The sequence below is a fragment of the Lepisma saccharinum genome, chromosome 10 (genome assembly GCF_977018435.1).
Source record: "Lepisma saccharinum chromosome 10, izLepSacc3.1, whole genome shotgun sequence".
NCBI classification, from domain to species: domain Eukaryota; kingdom Metazoa; phylum Arthropoda; class Insecta; order Zygentoma; family Lepismatidae; genus Lepisma; species Lepisma saccharinum.
In genome coordinates, this window is record NC_139238.1 from 26,712,524 (window position 1) to 26,730,160 (window position 17,637).

The 17,637-nt window shown below is 39.3% G+C and overlaps 1 protein-coding gene across 1 annotated transcript in view; it reads left to right on the top strand.

Moving 5' to 3' along the window:
• LOC145994261 (circadian clock-controlled protein daywake-like) overlaps positions 1–11,088 on the top strand; it is a 33,774-nt gene extending 22,686 nt beyond the window's left edge. The window contains exons 5-6 of the mRNA XM_083130366.1: positions 9,175–9,324; positions 10,743–11,088. Coding sequence (XP_082986492.1) covers positions 9,175–9,324; positions 10,743–10,900 — 308 coding nt within the window. The 3' untranslated portion in view covers positions 10,901–11,088. The remainder of the gene's footprint in view (positions 1–9,174; positions 9,325–10,742) is intronic.
• The last annotated feature ends 6,549 nt before the right edge of the window (positions 11,089–17,637 follow it).

The window sequence follows — 17,637 nt, forward strand, 5'->3', positions numbered from 1 at the left end:
GGAATCGTATGTGCTCAGTCCGGAAGTCACTATGAAAAGTTCACTGCACGCATGCGCAATGGAGTCCTCAAAGGAATTGGGGATTTCCAGCAAGAACAATGCATGGAAAAGATATGTAACGCAGCAAGAAGGACCGTGACAATGATAATGCGTTAAATACAACACATCCCGACCTCAAACATCAAAACATGAGCACCGAACACAAAATCCGAAAAGTTGAGCACGGTTGCATACCCCAGTTACACGCGAGGAATGAACGAATCATGTCATGTGGCATACGAGAGACACATTACTCCACCAGGAGGAGGGAAAGAAAAACACAATATCAGATGATTGCGACAACGTGTATTTTTACACGCGACAACTATGTAATATCCCCCCCCCCACACACACACACACAACAACCAACAAATGCTACAATGTCTTATGCACAGACAGTGTGTGTGTCACTGTACACCAACTGAAGATGTCACTTTCACCACACAAAGGGGGTGGGAGCAATACCAAAAGTGTTCGCACGCGATCATTGTGACGTAAAAGAGACCAGTTTTGGAAGCGCTGCACAGGCAAGTCTGGCTCTCGTAGTCTACGTTTGACCTTCATGACTGCTGTTCCCGCGAGAGGAGCTCGAAGGGTTGGTTCACAATTGGTCTGTGGTGTTCGTACGGTGATACGGCCAATTTGTGCAGTGTGCCAGTGTTAAACAAAAACAATACTTTGCAGTTCCAGCTCCCTATTACACAGATGGCTGCGTATACGACCCAGCAGCTAGCAGACATGCATCTCATGTATGGGGAGGCACGTGGTAATAGCCGTGAGGCAAGGCGTCTTTATGGAAAACGCTTTAAACATAGACGTTTACCGTCTCACACCTTCTCTCAGGTAGTGGACAGTCGACTGCGTGAAACAGGGTCAGTGTTACCACCGCGGCAAGAAGTTGGAAGACCCCGAAGTGTACGTACACATCAGTTTGCAGAAGATGTGTTAACAGCGGTCGCAGAACATCCTGGCACCAGTACGCGAGTGCTCGCTCGGGCACGAAACACGTCTCATGTGTATGTTTGGCGAGTGTTGTCAGAGGAAGGAATGCACCCTTTTCAACTGCAGAAAGTAAAAGAACTGTTACCTCGTGACTTTCGCCCTCGTATGGAGTTTTGCCAATGGTTGTTGCATCAGCTGGACACAAACCCTCACTTCCGGGCAAAAGTATTGTGGACAGATGAAGCCATTTTCACCAGGATGGATGTCTTCAATAGTAGAAACAGTCATGTATGGGACTTTGACAACCCACATGCACTTTTTGTGGCCCATCACCAGCACAGGTTTTCAGTGAATGTGTGGTGCGGGATAGTACATGATCATTTAATTGGACCATACATTCTCCCTGTTCGCCTGAATGGTCTCACGTATCATGCATTTCTTAGTGAGGTTCTGCCTGAACTGTTGGAGACCGTACCTTTGGCACTGCGGCAAGAAATGTGGTACCAACACGATGGTGCACCAGCTCATTTCGATTGTAATGTACGACATTTCCTGCATGACGTGTTTCGCAATAGGTTCATTGGTAGGGATGAGCCTGTGCCTTGGCCACCGAGGTCGCCAGATCTCAACCCTCTCGATTTTTTCTTCTGGGGAGAAATGAAAACCCTCGTATACGACACACCTGTCACATCAGCTGAGGACCTCGTTGCTCGCATCAACGTCGCCGCCGCGACGGTAGCAGATACACCTGGCTTGTTTGCTCGTACTCGACAATCCTTGATTCGTCGCTGTCATATCTGCGTAGAAGTAAACGGCAGACATTTTGAAAACCGTCTGTGATTATTGCCCTCGGCAAATCCCAGTGAGAACACTCTTGGTATTGCTCCCCACCCCCTTTGTGTGGTGAAAGTGACATCTTCAGTTGGTGTACAGTGACACGGACTGTCTGTGCGTAAGATATTGTAGCATTTGTTGTTTGTTGTGTGTGTGTGTGTGTGGGGGGGGGGGATATTACGTAGTTGTCGCGTGTAAAAATACACGTTGTCGCAATCATCTGATATTGTGTTTTTCTTTCCCTCCTCCTGGTGGAGTAATGTGTCTCTCGTATGCCACATGACATGATTCGTTCATTCCTCGCGTGTAACTGGGGTATGCAACCGTGCTCAACTTTTCGGATTTTGTGTTCGGTGCTCATGTTTTGATGTTTGAGGTCGGGATGTGTTGTATTTAACGCATTATCATTGTCACGGTCCTTCTTGCTGCGTTACATATCTTTTCCATGCATTGTTCTTGCTGGAAATCCCCAATTCCTTTGAGGACTCCATTGCGCATGCGTGCAGTGAACTTTTCATAGTGACTTCCGGACTGAGCACATACGATTCCTTTATGATTCCCTTGGAACCGCCTCTCTATCTGTGATAGTATTCGTCCCAGTCAGGTGTGACGTTCACTTTGTCACCTTTTGCGAGGCTCCTATCTCGGAAACGAAGCCTCAGTCGTAAAAATGGAACTTAGACTTTTTGCTTGTTTTCGTGTGAGGAATCACCTCCCAAGCGTTGTAAACGACCTTTAGAAACACCCTGTATACTGTCGTGCTAGTGGGGCCAAAATAAATATGGAAAAATCAAAGGCGCTACCATTTGGTACATGGGCTCAAAAATATCCAGATATAGGGATACCCAAGACTACTAGAAGGAAAGGCTGGGGTCAGACACACCTCTTTTCGCGACTGCCGCAGGTGTGACGTCATGGGCGGACAAAACCCAGCTGAGTCTTTACCCCATACGGAAAGAAACGTGGAAAGGCTGATCTGTTTTGTTCTTTTCGCTCCTTTTTCTTGTACTTCTGGATTGTTGGGTTCAGGGTGCGAAATCCTGGAGGGGACGAGGGGGATTTCCCCCCCACCAACAATCTTGGCCACAAAAAAAAAAACACCAAAAATTTCCCGGGGGAAAGAGTTTTTGTTATAACAATGAAAAGATAAGCAATTACTTTTAATTTCAAATATACTTTACTAAGAATAATATTGAAAACACACACAAATTAGTGTAGTTGTGAGTGTTGAATGCTTTCTGTCTAAAGAGATCATTAACAAATCTACATCAATACGCACAGTAAAAGTAAAACAATAATGCAAAACAATAATAACTATGAAATCTAATTGATTTATATTAACATAGTGCACAAACTAAACAAAACTTACACCACATAGTAAAACCACTTCAACTATGTCATAATTTATTAACATCTTTAACCGGTTAGTAATGGAATTAGTTAGCCGCTTTACACTATCTGATATGTATGAAAGTAACAAATTAATTTCTATTTAATAATCACAATAATTATTTTAATTGAGTAATTTATTTTTACTTTTAATAACAGTACAAATATGTACATCGTATAATTCACACATATGTTTGTGGGGAGGGGGGTTGTAGGTTACGAACTTTCTCCCCCTCACCAGTTTTCAATGATCTCGCACCATGGTGGGTTGTGAGGTGTTGCAGTTCACAATGCTTTCAGTGAGGTGTTGCGACGTGTCGTGATCTCTGATGAAAAAATAAAAACAGCGGGCGACAATATATAACTGAACACATCGCATCTAGCGAGACTTGTTAGTGGATTGCAATACCAGTAGTCTCATTACACAACATCAGGCTACCATACACTTCAATTGGGTTACAATTATTAGAATAAGACATAATAATATTGTAATTTTTTAATAAAGGCTCTCACGAGTATAGTAAGATAAAAAAACTGCAAGCATACCCCTCCCAATTTAATATCCAGTCCCCCACCAAAATTCCTATGTCAATTTTAGGTTCACTGTTGGTATTGAAGAGTTAGATCTCGACCTCCTCCAAATAATTTAATTCTCAATCGCCATACCAAAATTCCCACAACAGTCTAAGCGCAACAGTAATTAATACTCAAGACTTGGCTATCTCCCATCCTAGTGCTCAATTTCCTTACTATAGAGTTGGAAACTTCCCCAGCCAAGGGTAATTCCACATCAGAATTCACGATAAAAAGTTAAGGTTTAATATGTAATAGCTGGCTGGATATTGTGCACCTCAAATAGTAGATACCGTGTTGCCGAGAGACGACACTGGTATGTCTCGTCGCGTGAAAATACCATCTCTTCTCGTGTCTAGTCTCGTTAACAACACTAATAATACAATATAGTAACTGTTATAATTCCCTTGGAAATACACAACTTGCTATTTATATACGAGTGATGCTTAAATGACAACGTAGTTCAACTTCCGTCCTCCATTGTTCTATTATTTATTCAGTCAAATTTTCATCACAATCCCCCCCCCCAAAGTTAAGTGGACTCAACAAGCTTTCACATACCCGCCTGTGGGCACCCCTGTTCGACATCCCACTGATTATATATATACGTATATAAAGTGACCCTCGACTTTCTTCAGTTCTATGTCTCAAGTTTTCGTTCAGTCAAAAGTTTTTTAAAGTGTTCGTTACATAATACACACGGAACTTCACCACATTCCTCCCTGTGTAGTTCAAAGATTTATAAGACTCAGAATTGTAATCTGAATAAGGAAAATTAATGAAGAAATAAATACCAATAGTCGAAGCAAAGTTACCAAATTTGAAGAAGTTAAGTGAAAACAGCTCCTCTCTCATTCCTAAAAGAGAGCAATAGATGAGATTGTTTTCTTTTACATATTCAACTTATCCATAATTTTGGCTTTCTGCCTTTCTTTATTTAACAAAATTATTTTACGCATTCAACATATATTTTTCTTTCTGCCCTAACAAAACGCATTACTAGGTGTATTAACCCCAATTTTACATGAAACTAATGTTTCACAGAGGAATGTGACGACATATAAACTACCGATAAAATGTGTGCGTAAATGGCTGTGTAATCCAACTGTAAGGACATACGTTATGTCGGATCCTAAGTAAGTCTGTGTATTCACTCCCAATTAGCTTTTGGGCATAATTACGGCTCTTTTTTGTTCATAATTGCTGCTTTGATTCGGCTGCGAAACCGGAGCGTAGAGCGATCTGTCCGCGCGTGACGTCACGCCTGACGTCAAGGACCACGTGATCAGGTATGGCCCCAGCCTTCTCCTCTACTAGTCTTGAGGGATACCATATGTACAGGAAATTAAAATATTAGGAATAATTTTTCACAAGGACGAGGAACAAATGCTAGAATCCAATTGGCAAAAGATAGCGAGAGACATTCGCATACAATGTTATCAAATGCGCAGGAGACAGTTGAACATGGTACAACGGGTGTGGTTTTTGCAAACATATATGTTTAGTAAATTAAACTATACGGCCGAAGTGACCGCAATCAATCAAAAATACCTCAGAATAATGAATTCAGCAATTGGTTGGTTTATGTGGTATGGACATTTTTTTCGAATACCACTATCAAATCTATGGCAAATGAAACTAAAAGGAGGATTGGAGCTCACAAATATTGAGATCAAATGCAAATCCCTATTCCTGGCAAGATCCTATACGCTATATGGCATTGAAGACTACATTACATCATTATGGATACAGTTATGGACGGAGGAATTTCCACCCCAAAATCCGCCAGATCTATGCAGATTGAAAAAAGGACCGTTATATCTCAGAAGTTTGATGCAAGAATTCAGTTATGTGGTGCTTCCGCCAAAAGGTGAAGATGTAAAACTCTCTCAATACTTATATACACTGTTTCACAAACAGTTGCAGATACCGACTCACCGCATTAAAAAACATTTTCCCTATAACAGATGGCAAAATATTTGGAAAAATTTAAATAAGAAATTTCTGGATACATCAGTGTATAGTGTTTGGTACAATGTAATACATGATATTATACCAACTAATGAACGCTTACATAATATCAATAGACTAACAACTAATAAATGCAACATATGTGGAGAGATAGACACCACTGAACATAGAATAGTAACATGTAATGGAGTACAGGGAATTTGGAAATGCCTAACGACATATCTAGGACAAATACGTGGTCTGTTAGGAAAGTAATGAGACTGATTTTCTGTAAACGATGAATTTTATTATTTTTACAAATCAAGGTTATCCCCTTCAAAATAGTTCCCTTGGGCAGCTACACAGCGATGGAGGTGTTGTTTCCACTGTTCGTAGCAGTGCTGGAAGGCTTCTGCTGGAATACCTTTCTGCTCGTCGGTTACGCTGTTCTGGATATTATCCAAAGTATCAAAATGGCATCCTTTCAAGTGGTTTTTGAGCAAGGGGAATAAAAAAGTCACAGGGACTGAGATCCGGCGAATAAGGGGGCTGAAGAACAACAGGAATGTTTTTTTTTGCCAAAACTTCATTGATGGAGACTGCCGTGTGACATGCTGCATTGTCGTGGTGCAGCATCCAAGTGCGTGCAACGTCTGGTCACCCTTTCCTGGGTCTTGCAAGGACTTCATTCGGTACACACATTCAAATTTAACTTACTACTGATCATTCTCACCGTCAATCGACGATCTGACCTCACAAGAGACCTCACTCTTTCTACATTGTCATCCGTTTTTGAGGTTGAAGGTCTTCCCGCCCGAGGTTCGTCTTCCACTTGTTCTCGGACTTCTGAAAAGGACTTCTGCCATCTGAACACTTGTGCCCTAGATAGTGCATGTTCTCCATAAGCCCTTTGTAACTTTTCATAAGTCACAGTGGCGGATTCGCCAAGCTTAACACAAAATTTGATGGCACAACGTTGTTCAAACTTTTGCCAGTCCATTTTCGTAACGCACCTCACAAACACAACTTCACGTCAGACGCTCTCAACAATCGTGTAGCAACTGTAGCAAGTTGAAACTTGTACTGAGTCAACGGCAAACATTCACCTACCTGCCGTGTGAAGGTAGGGGCAGCAGCGTTGCCGGTTCGTGCACAGTGTTGCCAGTCTCATTACTTTCCTAACAGACCACGTACGTATGTCGAACAGCACCCCCCCAGTACTTTCAAACGTCGATGTGTATAAGACCAGATTTCAAATATTTTCCAGAAAAGAAAAACAATGCAGTAATTTGGTTAATAGCTAATACAATATATTATGTATTTTGTAAAAAGTATGAGAGCAATAGCATTTTGTTCACACAGTATTTAAAAAGAACCAGATGGAAAATGTTACAGTATCCAAAAATGTATGAGTATTTTGGAAACTACCTCAGTGTTGTTTAACAATAATTGTATACTTGTGGTGTGAAAGTGTAAACAGGTATTTAATATATGAAGAAACGTTTATTTGTATTACAGGTACAACTGCATGTTTACGCCAAAAATCTTGTATCAGATAGCGAAAATGGGACTCTTACTATATTACTTACTTACAAAATTCTATACAATACTTTTAACAGAATTTATGTAAGAAAGCAGATCTATTTTGTATATATGCTGATAAAATAAAAGTTTGTTAAAAAAAAAAGTCGGTAACGCGTCGGACTACCATGCTAAAGGTCCCGGGTTCGATCCCCGGCCGGTTCAAATCCGGGAACTTTTTTAACGATGGAAGCGGCCCCGGCGCCCACCCAGCGTCGAATAACATGAGTACCTGTGGGGTAAAGGCGGTCAGGGGCGTGATGCTGATCACATCACCCCCACTCACGACCGGATCAAGAAAGTGTGTGGCGTTACCCCTATACGCCTTCATGGCGTGGTGCTATGCACAGGGGAGCACTTTAACTTCACCTTTACATTTAAATGGAATATATATAGCACACCTAAAGAATGTAAAAATATATGTAACACGTAATTCATGTACAGTAACCGGAAATAAAATTGGGACACTTAGATCCTGAAACACTCGCTTCACTACATAGTGTTGTGCGTGTTGTCTACCTATTCAATGGCAACCTCGGTCTCCGCCTTAGAGTTAGGCAGAACATACGACGCCATGCACTAAGCGAGTGTTTCAGGATCTGTGTCCCACTTTCATTGCCGGTGACCGTACATTGTTCCCAATGGTGTAATGGATGATATTCAGCGAACAACGTCCCCCACAATCCACTGTGCGAAAGCATGCCCGCTGCCATGATTCCAGCAAACGTTTCGGAGCGTGTTGGAAACACATTTGATAAGCATTGCGTTCACAGCTTTTGTAGCAGTGATTCAAGGTACAAATATATAAATATTATAATGCCAAATGAAGTCTATCACTTTGCTAAGACTTGTAACAATGACCAGAGTATCTAAAAAGCTGCTATTTGCCACAAAACAACGTTGTATAAAGCTACGTAACATACGAAAAAGTACAGGACTATGGAGTCTGTTTCTCATGGAATTAATCGGGCCTATCCGATAGTACAGTGGCTAATCCTATTACTTTGTAATCGAAGGGTCCAAAATTCGTTTCCCGGTGGAGGGAATTAAAGAAAAAAATAAAATATATATATTTTTAAAGTGAATTAAAAACAAACTTTGTCTCGTGACAATATATAGAAATGTTCCGAAGTACAAAATTGTATACTATGTTACTTAAGACCGAAACGTATCATTGTCACTTTTCGTATGTGTATTGAGACAGGCATAGAAGATATGCTGAAGAGTGAATACATATATACGCATACTTGATTGATAAGCAGTATTTCAATTTTTCTGTGAACATTATTAGAGATCGCACAGCAACCACACGCGTTGCAAAGCATGCGAATGTAAAGAGTAGCATAAAAGTCATATAAGGCTAGCCATAAATACAGGACTTGCCTTTCAAATACGATTCATATCTCACCCAGCGTATGAAAAATCACGCCATCTTAACCACTGAAGAAACTGTATGAAAGTATAATGTTCTCACACAATTAATACATAAACAATGGCACACACACATCCATACGCAACGTATTAATTCACCAAACGGAAACTTCATTTGCAAATATACAATAATAAACATTGGGTCATTTTTATGCACGCAGCATTTGCCTCGCTACACGCTTGCTATGGCTTGCCGGACTGAGTGCCGGACCGTGCGGATTTTAACCAGATTTCCCATCATTCTCTGCGCCGCTGACGTCACATTGAATATCATCCATTCGCCCACATTTGTTATTTTTGCTGGGCTACATACAAAGGGTCATGGCTATTACATAATTTAACTGTATAAGTATGCCTAGAAATATTAGTAGTGGTGTGAATGTTAGTAAAACTGTTATTTTCAAGATATTAGCAAGTTTCATTCTGTTCTTCCAGCTGACATAGAGGTGGAACCTATGGTCGAAGCCAGCGCCATCTCTAGGAACAATGTGGATTATTTGAAAATCGACCACATATACATGAAGCCAGTCGTTGGAGATATGAAGATATACTTTGACGGGCTCTTTGGAAGAAATAGAATTTTGAGTAAGTTTATATATTTGCAATATGTTGAAAATCAAATAATTCGTATTACGTTATGATTTACCTTATAACTATATCGGCATAACAATTAGCTAAATCAATTTAAAATATGTGGCATATTTCCAACAACCCATAACGGGATTATGAGGTTCGGTTAACATTTTGGACTATGGGGCCAATGCTTTAAGCGTTAACGTTAGACAAGTGTAACTTAAGTTCGTATTACAACTTCCTGAAGGGTAACTCATGATTTTCTAATGTGTCATTTCTATATTTTTTCTTTCTGTTCATTGTAGAAAATTACTTCGTATGAAAGATATTTTTTTGCATATTCTTACGAATTATATACTTTGGGTTAAGATAATATTAATGTTAGAGTTTTTACAGCATACGTACACATTTCTGCTCAATAACTGAAGGCAAGATTTATAGGTAGGTAGGTAGGTACTTAAATTTCAGATAAAATATTTTAGTTTTGTATTCTTTAGTTTTGATTTAAATCGAGTTTACTGGGTAGGAATAGAATATGATTATGGGGTGGGAAATGTCCTTTGGGCCAGTGCGTCTCTGGTTGTAACCAACAACAACAAGAAAAATATTTCGTAGACGCAGAACGGCAAGTAACCATATTGCTTTCTCTTACAAAATGTTTTTGCCGAAGTTCACTGTAAGAAAAGGTACAATTGATATCATACCATATTCACGATCTTAAAAATAACATTTCCCCATCTGTCGCCAAAGACTTGGTAACTGATTCAATTGTTAAATAATTTAAAATACAAAAAAAGTATATTAATTCATACTGCTAAAAACTAATATTTTATGTAAGAATTAATCAGGGCAATATTGCATGTGAGAAACGCGTCACATGTACTGTCACTTGAAAATAAGATTATTTTAAGTCCTTGTCGCTCTATGATCATAAATCACTACTGTCGACATTCTTCACTATCAGCAAATTGCGAGCCTCCATGACAGAGTGGTTAGCGAATAGTGTCACGAAGCAAGATGTCCAAGGTTCCTGTATTTATTTCATTAATTCATCCTCATCGTTGCCATTAATCTAGAATCGTAGTAAAGAGAAGCAATATAGCGAAAATAATAAAGTAATGTTACCACCTGTATCTTTTCAGTTAGCTACACGAATGTATTATTCCTACAATGTGTTCTTTGAAAAATTCTTATTCTTTTACAAATGTACCCTCTGTCCCAGGAATCTTTGTAGCAAGCGAATGAGAGGGGTAATGGGACTTCAGCTATCAGCCGTTTGCAGCAGTTCGCACTGTCACCCACTTTCTCCCCTTCTCTTCCGTTATGCGCGGCCTAGCTCCACAGAATGTCGAGAGAGAGTGTAGAATCAATACATGTCTCTGTCTCTCAATGCTTTTTTGTTAATTGATCTTGACGCATCTCTTCCACAGATGAAATAGCTCTGGACATCGCAAACGAATTTTGGGACATTTTCTACGGCGAGTTGCTGAAATCTCTGCAAGGAAACTTCGATAAGATTCTCACAGACACCGCAAACATGGCCGCCACGAAGATTCCCTTGGAGCAATTGCTGCCAAGAGATGTGTAAACCCTTTCCAAATATTATAATTTTATTCTTGAAGCAGAAAGAATTCAATATCATCGTTAAAATGTCAGAAATGAAGGATATAAATGTTATTGAATTTTGCCAAAAGCTGTATCGAATATATAACTATTGTCACTTCCCATACTCTTACATGAGTATAATGTAACAATGTAATAAATGTATTACACTTACATTTCCTCCACTTTCATTGTAATTAAATCTAATTCCTTCTTACACTGTCACTACACTCTCTTGCAAAGAGATGGGGCTTCAAGCGGTCTGGACCCCTCCCTCCAAAAGACTTACCAAGCACTAAAACAAAATATTTAAAATGTAGCTACTTGTTTAGCATTTTTTGAATATCGAATACCAAACTTACGCGAAGGTAAGGATTAATTTGGGATCACACGGCTTTGACAGTACCCAAGAAGTTCTGTTCACACTACTGATAATTACAATATACATAAAATGTTAATCAGTGGCTTTACTTTTCATCAACTGGCCATAATATCGTCTTGGCTTTTCTTATTAAATATTTATTTTTTTAAATTTTTTAACATTAATTTCCTAACAGGGAGAGTTGTTTTTATACACATTTTAGCAATTTTACCTACACTAAGGTAGGTAATTAACACGTACTGTTGTAGCTCTCTCTCTATTCTTTTACCGTTTTCTTACCTATTCATATCATTGAGTTGTTGTTTTAAGTCCATTTTATGCACAGATAGGCTAATCGGGATTTGATCTATAATCTTTAAAGTAGGATCCGAACCACTATGGGACTCTACCGGGTATCGAACCCGGGACCTCTTGATTGCAACGCGACGGCTTTACCACAACGCCATCGGGGAGGCCAGCTATTCATGTTATAATCATTAAAATATTAATTCACTTAATTTAATAATTATTATGAGTAGACCTACTAATTATGCTAATGAATTTCCTATAAACATTATTATTATTTGAAAAAAAATTGTTCGGACTCTTTGATCCTTTACATCTGATTCAATCAGGCTACAAGAATCTCATTAAGAATTTATAGATATTTACGTTGTCCAATGTTAATGGATAATGTGAGGGTAAATTAATTAATATTTCAATAGAATATCAGAAACCAGTTACCTGATCGTGGTTTCGTACAAGTTATTATATTTATGTGTGTTTGTTAAGCGTATTAGTTATTCAGTTAATGTATAATTCCGCAAAATACAAAAACATAGAGATATACAATACATGCAACGCCGTCTCTTGAGTATTTTTGTTTAAAATATATGCATTTTCATATTTATACATTCATTTCCCACTTCAGGGCTTGCATTTCGGAAAATCCCTTCTTAATGGTTGCTTACGTCATGAGCGGATCTCGGATTTATTTGTTATACATTGGAATCACACACAGGCTCCTTTATATTCTTAATATATTTGTGTGTTGGTGGTGAGAGGCAGTAACACGTAAGGTTGAAAATCAGAAACAATCTGCTTGTACCCTTTCAAGTTTTGGAAAGTTCGCCTTGAAAATTTTAACATGGTCCTAGAACATATAACAACCTTTTTCATATTACCCACAGTCGATTGATTCACTGATTGGTTTGCTTTAGTTTACTTCGCTTCTTGTGCCACTTTTGGCTAATTTGCGTGGATGGGGATAAATGATGACATGATGGATATTGATGAATGGACACTCACAAATATCCATGCCCAGGTTGAGATTCGAACCCGGGATACCGCCACGAGGGCCGGCTATGCAGTCAAACCCGGGCTTTTGTATGTAAGTATCATTGTATATGCTGAAAATAATATTTCAAGAGAAACATGGTTTTGAATTTTGAAAGGTTACTTCGCAAGACGTGAAGGCCACAAAGCACCGAACTGACGCGCAAATGATTAAGACCTCACGGATGAGAATTTTGCACTTTGGACTGTGCAGGTAACAGTGGCGCCAGACATTTTGATTTGTTTAGAGCTTTGAAAAATCTTGGAGTGGCGGGAAATCGACAAAGTTGCATACTTTTCGATACGAAAAATCTTTGATGACTAGAACATTAATGAACAGGAATTATTTTTCAATTGTGTTTAGTAGGGATAGCTAAGAAATCGTCTACTTCCATATTTCTTTGAGTGGGACAAAAAAAACATCCCTGGCAGGCAGTGGCGACGATTAGGGGGGGGGCGAGGGGAGGCAACTGCCACCCACTTTTTACCACTTTTCCTTGCGCCCCGTCCCTCCCCAGTTTTTTCACCTTACCCCCACAGTCTTAGAACCCAATCGCTGCCACTGCTGGCAGGGATAAGATTAATTTTCATTTGCCGGGATATTGTTTGGGGGCGGGCATCTTCCCGTTAATTTGCACACTGATATTCCGTCTGTCAGATAGATTGTTCTGCAAAGGACACTATCAAAGTAAACAGATTGAGAGAATTCAGTTTTCCTTCCACGATAAAAATAAATGCTAAACGTACCTCAGGGCATTATAAATATGTATAAATTCAATGGAATTTGCATTCATATTTGCAATTCTTCACGTCTACGGAGAAAAATTCATGCATAATGCCCGGAGACAATAATTCATGTAGAAACTACGGTTAGTTGATTGAGTTGGGGTTTTAAGACCACTGTATGCACAGTAAGGCTAATCTGTACTGGACTTACAGTTTAAATTGGGACACGAACCACTATGTACCTCCACCGGGTATCGAACCCGGGACCCCTTGTTTACAAGGCGAGGACGCTAGTCCTGCGCCATCGGGGAGGCAATTTCCTGTGAGAGACCACCCTGATATTGTGCAGCAAATTATACATACGTAATTCATTTTTCATATCATTGCTAACAACACAAGAAAATCACAATACTTTCCGGATAATTTTGAAAATTATATATACAAATCAAAATTTGGTTAGAAAAATTAATATTTCGCTGTTATATACACACATTAAAATTTCTTACTGTTCTTTTGAATTTTTTTTAACCTATTGTATCTAATCAGTATCTTCCAGGAATTTTGAACCATTAAAATTTTTTTATGGAACCTACTTCAGAATTTTCCGAGCCTAATTTAAGATTTTTAGAACTTAATTTATGATTTTTAGAATTTCCTTTAGAATTTTTGGAGCCTCTGAAAGCACACTTTTCAGAACCTAAGGATACGAGGTCAGGCCATAAGAGACAGAGGCCATAAACTTCCCTCCCCCCCCCCCCCCGCCACGATGCCTTGAGAGCAGGTTTATCCTCCGTGAGTCGCTTAGGTGACCATCGTTAGACATCGATATTCATCGCGAGATTCCAGCACGATGAAATACACTGCACGTGAGTGTTTTTGTGTGGATGGACACTCTCTTTGTACAGGGTGTTCAAAAAGTTACGCAACCTTATGGGAAAACATTCCTTATCACATTTTTTTACATTAAGTGCTGGAAGTGACTGCCGTTTTGTTCTTCACACAAGTGGACACGACAAACTATGTTGTTGAAAACCCTTTTCAATGTTATCTGTGAGAAGTTACCAACACATCTACGAATATTGTCTTTCAATTCCGGAATACTGTGCGGATGAGTAACGTAGACGGAGTCCTTGAGATAACTCCACAGTGAGAAGTCTGGAGGCGATAGATCTGGAGATCGCGGTGGCCATAACCCCACTGAGATCATTCGTCCTCGAACTGAAAACACTCTTCCAAGTAACGCATTGTGTTCCCAGCTGTGTGGGCTGTGGCATTGTCCTGTTGAAACCATGTGCGTTCCAACTTCTCAGCTGACAACGTGTTAACAAATCCTCTAACCATTGTTACATACCGTTCAGAGGTCACTATCTGTTCAAAGAATGTAATGAACACGCGACTACGTGATATGGTACACCAAACGCAACTTTTCTTCTGTTAACAACCTTTAAGCATTAAGGAACTCCGAAGAATGACCAGCCTCCACCCGCATACCAGGACGTCATTAATTAAGTGTAGTGAACGCATAAGAGCAACTCCTCCATCAAGCGGCTGTACGACAAGTTCCTGAACAGTCCCGGGTTACAAACATATATTACAATAAGTAACTGAGCACCTATAACGAAGCAAGAACAATTCATGAGATTTCCATAAGGTTGCGTCACTTTTTGAACACGCTGTATTTGTTCAAAGATCAGACGTGGTCTTCTGTTGTACTTCTAAACGACGTAATATTAAATGAAATAGTATAAAGAAAACGTCAGTTGGAAACAGTGGCGGTGATTAGGTTTTCCGAAGGGATGCAGTTGATCCCCCCCCCCCAACTTTTTGCCACTTTTGTCCCCGCACTGCCTTTGTCCCCCCCCACGAGTTTTGGCATCTTCTCCCCCCACCCCGGTTTTGGAACCAATCGCCGCCACTGCTTGGAAGTGTAGCAGAAAAACGCGGGTCTCGCTTATTGCACAACACTTGAGCAACCTTGTGTTCTGACGTCATGAGAGAAAGCTTTTTATTTATTTATTTATTTATTATTATTATTAAAGTAGGGTTACAATTAAGCTTACATTTTTTTTTACATTGATTCCGAACAACAAAAACAGCTTTTTGCCCTACATGAATTAATATACAGTTGTGCTATTTGTTTATAAGTATACATACAATGGAATATTATAAATTTATATAATTGAAAAATATAAGAAATAGACTAAAATAAACATTTTTTGCAGCTACGTTTTATGAAGGAAGAAATGAGGTAGAATAGGCTAAATGCCTACGTTGTCAGGTTAGGCTTGCTAGGTTTAGTTCTCTTAGCCTATATAATAATTTTTTATTGTATTTATGCTAATGGGACCTGGCCTAACAGGCCTAACCTAATCTGGTAGGCATTCCTCGTCTGACGTCAGAACACAAGGTAGCAAAACTGTTATGCGGAGAGGAAGACCAGAAAAACGCAGCTGGAAGAAAAACAAGGGAAGGACGTCCTGCATGCATGCGCAGTATAGTTCAGTGTAAGTCATGCTTTAAAGATAGTTAAAGGATTAGGCGACAGGTGTCACCTACAGATCTAAGTATGTTACAGAAAACTATGTGCCTAACATAGGAAGCCAAAGCTGTATCATTGCATTATTGCATCCTAGACAATACAGGAAATATAAAAATTGAAAACTCGAATGGCAAATACCTTGATTAGGGAGTACATTGTTAATTCAAAACAATCTCTCGAAGAAGACTAATTCCGTTTATTATGAATATTACTTCCATTTACATTAATGTACTGCAGTTGTATCATGGTATGGAATTACTCTAGGTACTATTATAGACACCTATAAATCATATATTTCGCACTTTTCTACATTGCTAACATACTATTTTGGAATGCGGAACATTTCCTAAGGTGAAATAATGCATTTCTAAATAAGATAATGTCTATTTCTTAAATTTACGAGTACTTACTGTTACTTGTTATTTCGATTCTGTAACACATTATGGCGGGCGATAGCGTTCTGGCCCGGATTTGAAATTATGCTAATACCTCACAAACCATTGACGTCAGCCCCAAAAACCATTTTCCGTAAGGTTAGGTTAGGTTAAGTTAGGTTAGGCAAGCATAGTTAAAAAAAATATACTAGACACGTCATGTTCTAGTGAAAACATGACGAGTTTGAAACACTGACTACGCGGTTACATCATGTAACACACGAAACATTGTGCTCTCGTGCAGAAAGCAAATGGCGGCAGCAGAAACAGCGTGTAGGACAGAGATTTTCGCAGAAAACAACATGTTTTCGCATTAAAATGGATCAAAACTGCATTCACGAACTTCCACAACGCTACAGAAAATGATTTCCGTAAGTACTTTCTCCTGTAAATTTGAAGAAATCCGTCACCCCCTATACTATAATGTTACCATTACTCCAATCGAATAACATCCTTAATTTATCAAATGCACACTTATGGCTTCCACAATTAACACTTATATTATCGCAAAAGTAGTGTCACATCTGATGGCCTACCCTATTCTTGATAATATTCCGATAACAATAGCAACCTCCTAACATAAATAACTAGAAACAGATTTTTAGAAGTCCAACACAGACATTTCTGCCGTGCGATGCGCGACACAACTCAAGAAGCAGTGTTGCTAATGGAGCAGATAGAAAAATCGCTGGGGTGCGCCGATGCACAGCTGTTACGTACAACAAGAAAATTAGAGAATTTAGGTCTATCTAACGTTTAGTTTTAAACGTCATGCATTATACCAGGACTAGGATTATTAATATGTACTAGCAAGTGGCTTCGTATGTAGCTACATACATATGGACTAAAAATTCGAAAAATATGGACTAACACATACGTAAAATTACCAAAAATGCTGGAAAGGAGACTTCTTCATAGTGATTCCTTATTTGAGTGATTTCAAACAAAATAAACACTTTATTATTTTTCGTTGCATTAATGCACTGGTGGCGTTCTAACTGTTCACTCCCAAAACCCGTCTACACTGGTACGGAACTGCAACGACAGATAATACACGACCGACACTACCACTGCTTTGAGAACTAATCATAGGCGCCGACTCCATTGGGCTTTGGGGGGCTCGACCCCCCAATGTTAATGATGTGGGGGCAGAGCCCCTCAAATAATTTTGGTTAAGGGGATCTAATGTATTATTTTGCTTCTCTTGTAAAGTTTACTCTGAATTGTGCAACATGAACTTAACTTTAAACACACATTTAAAATGTTCTAGACCATCAAATTTGGGGGGCTGAGACCGCTAAACCATCAACTTTGGGGTTGGGGGGGGC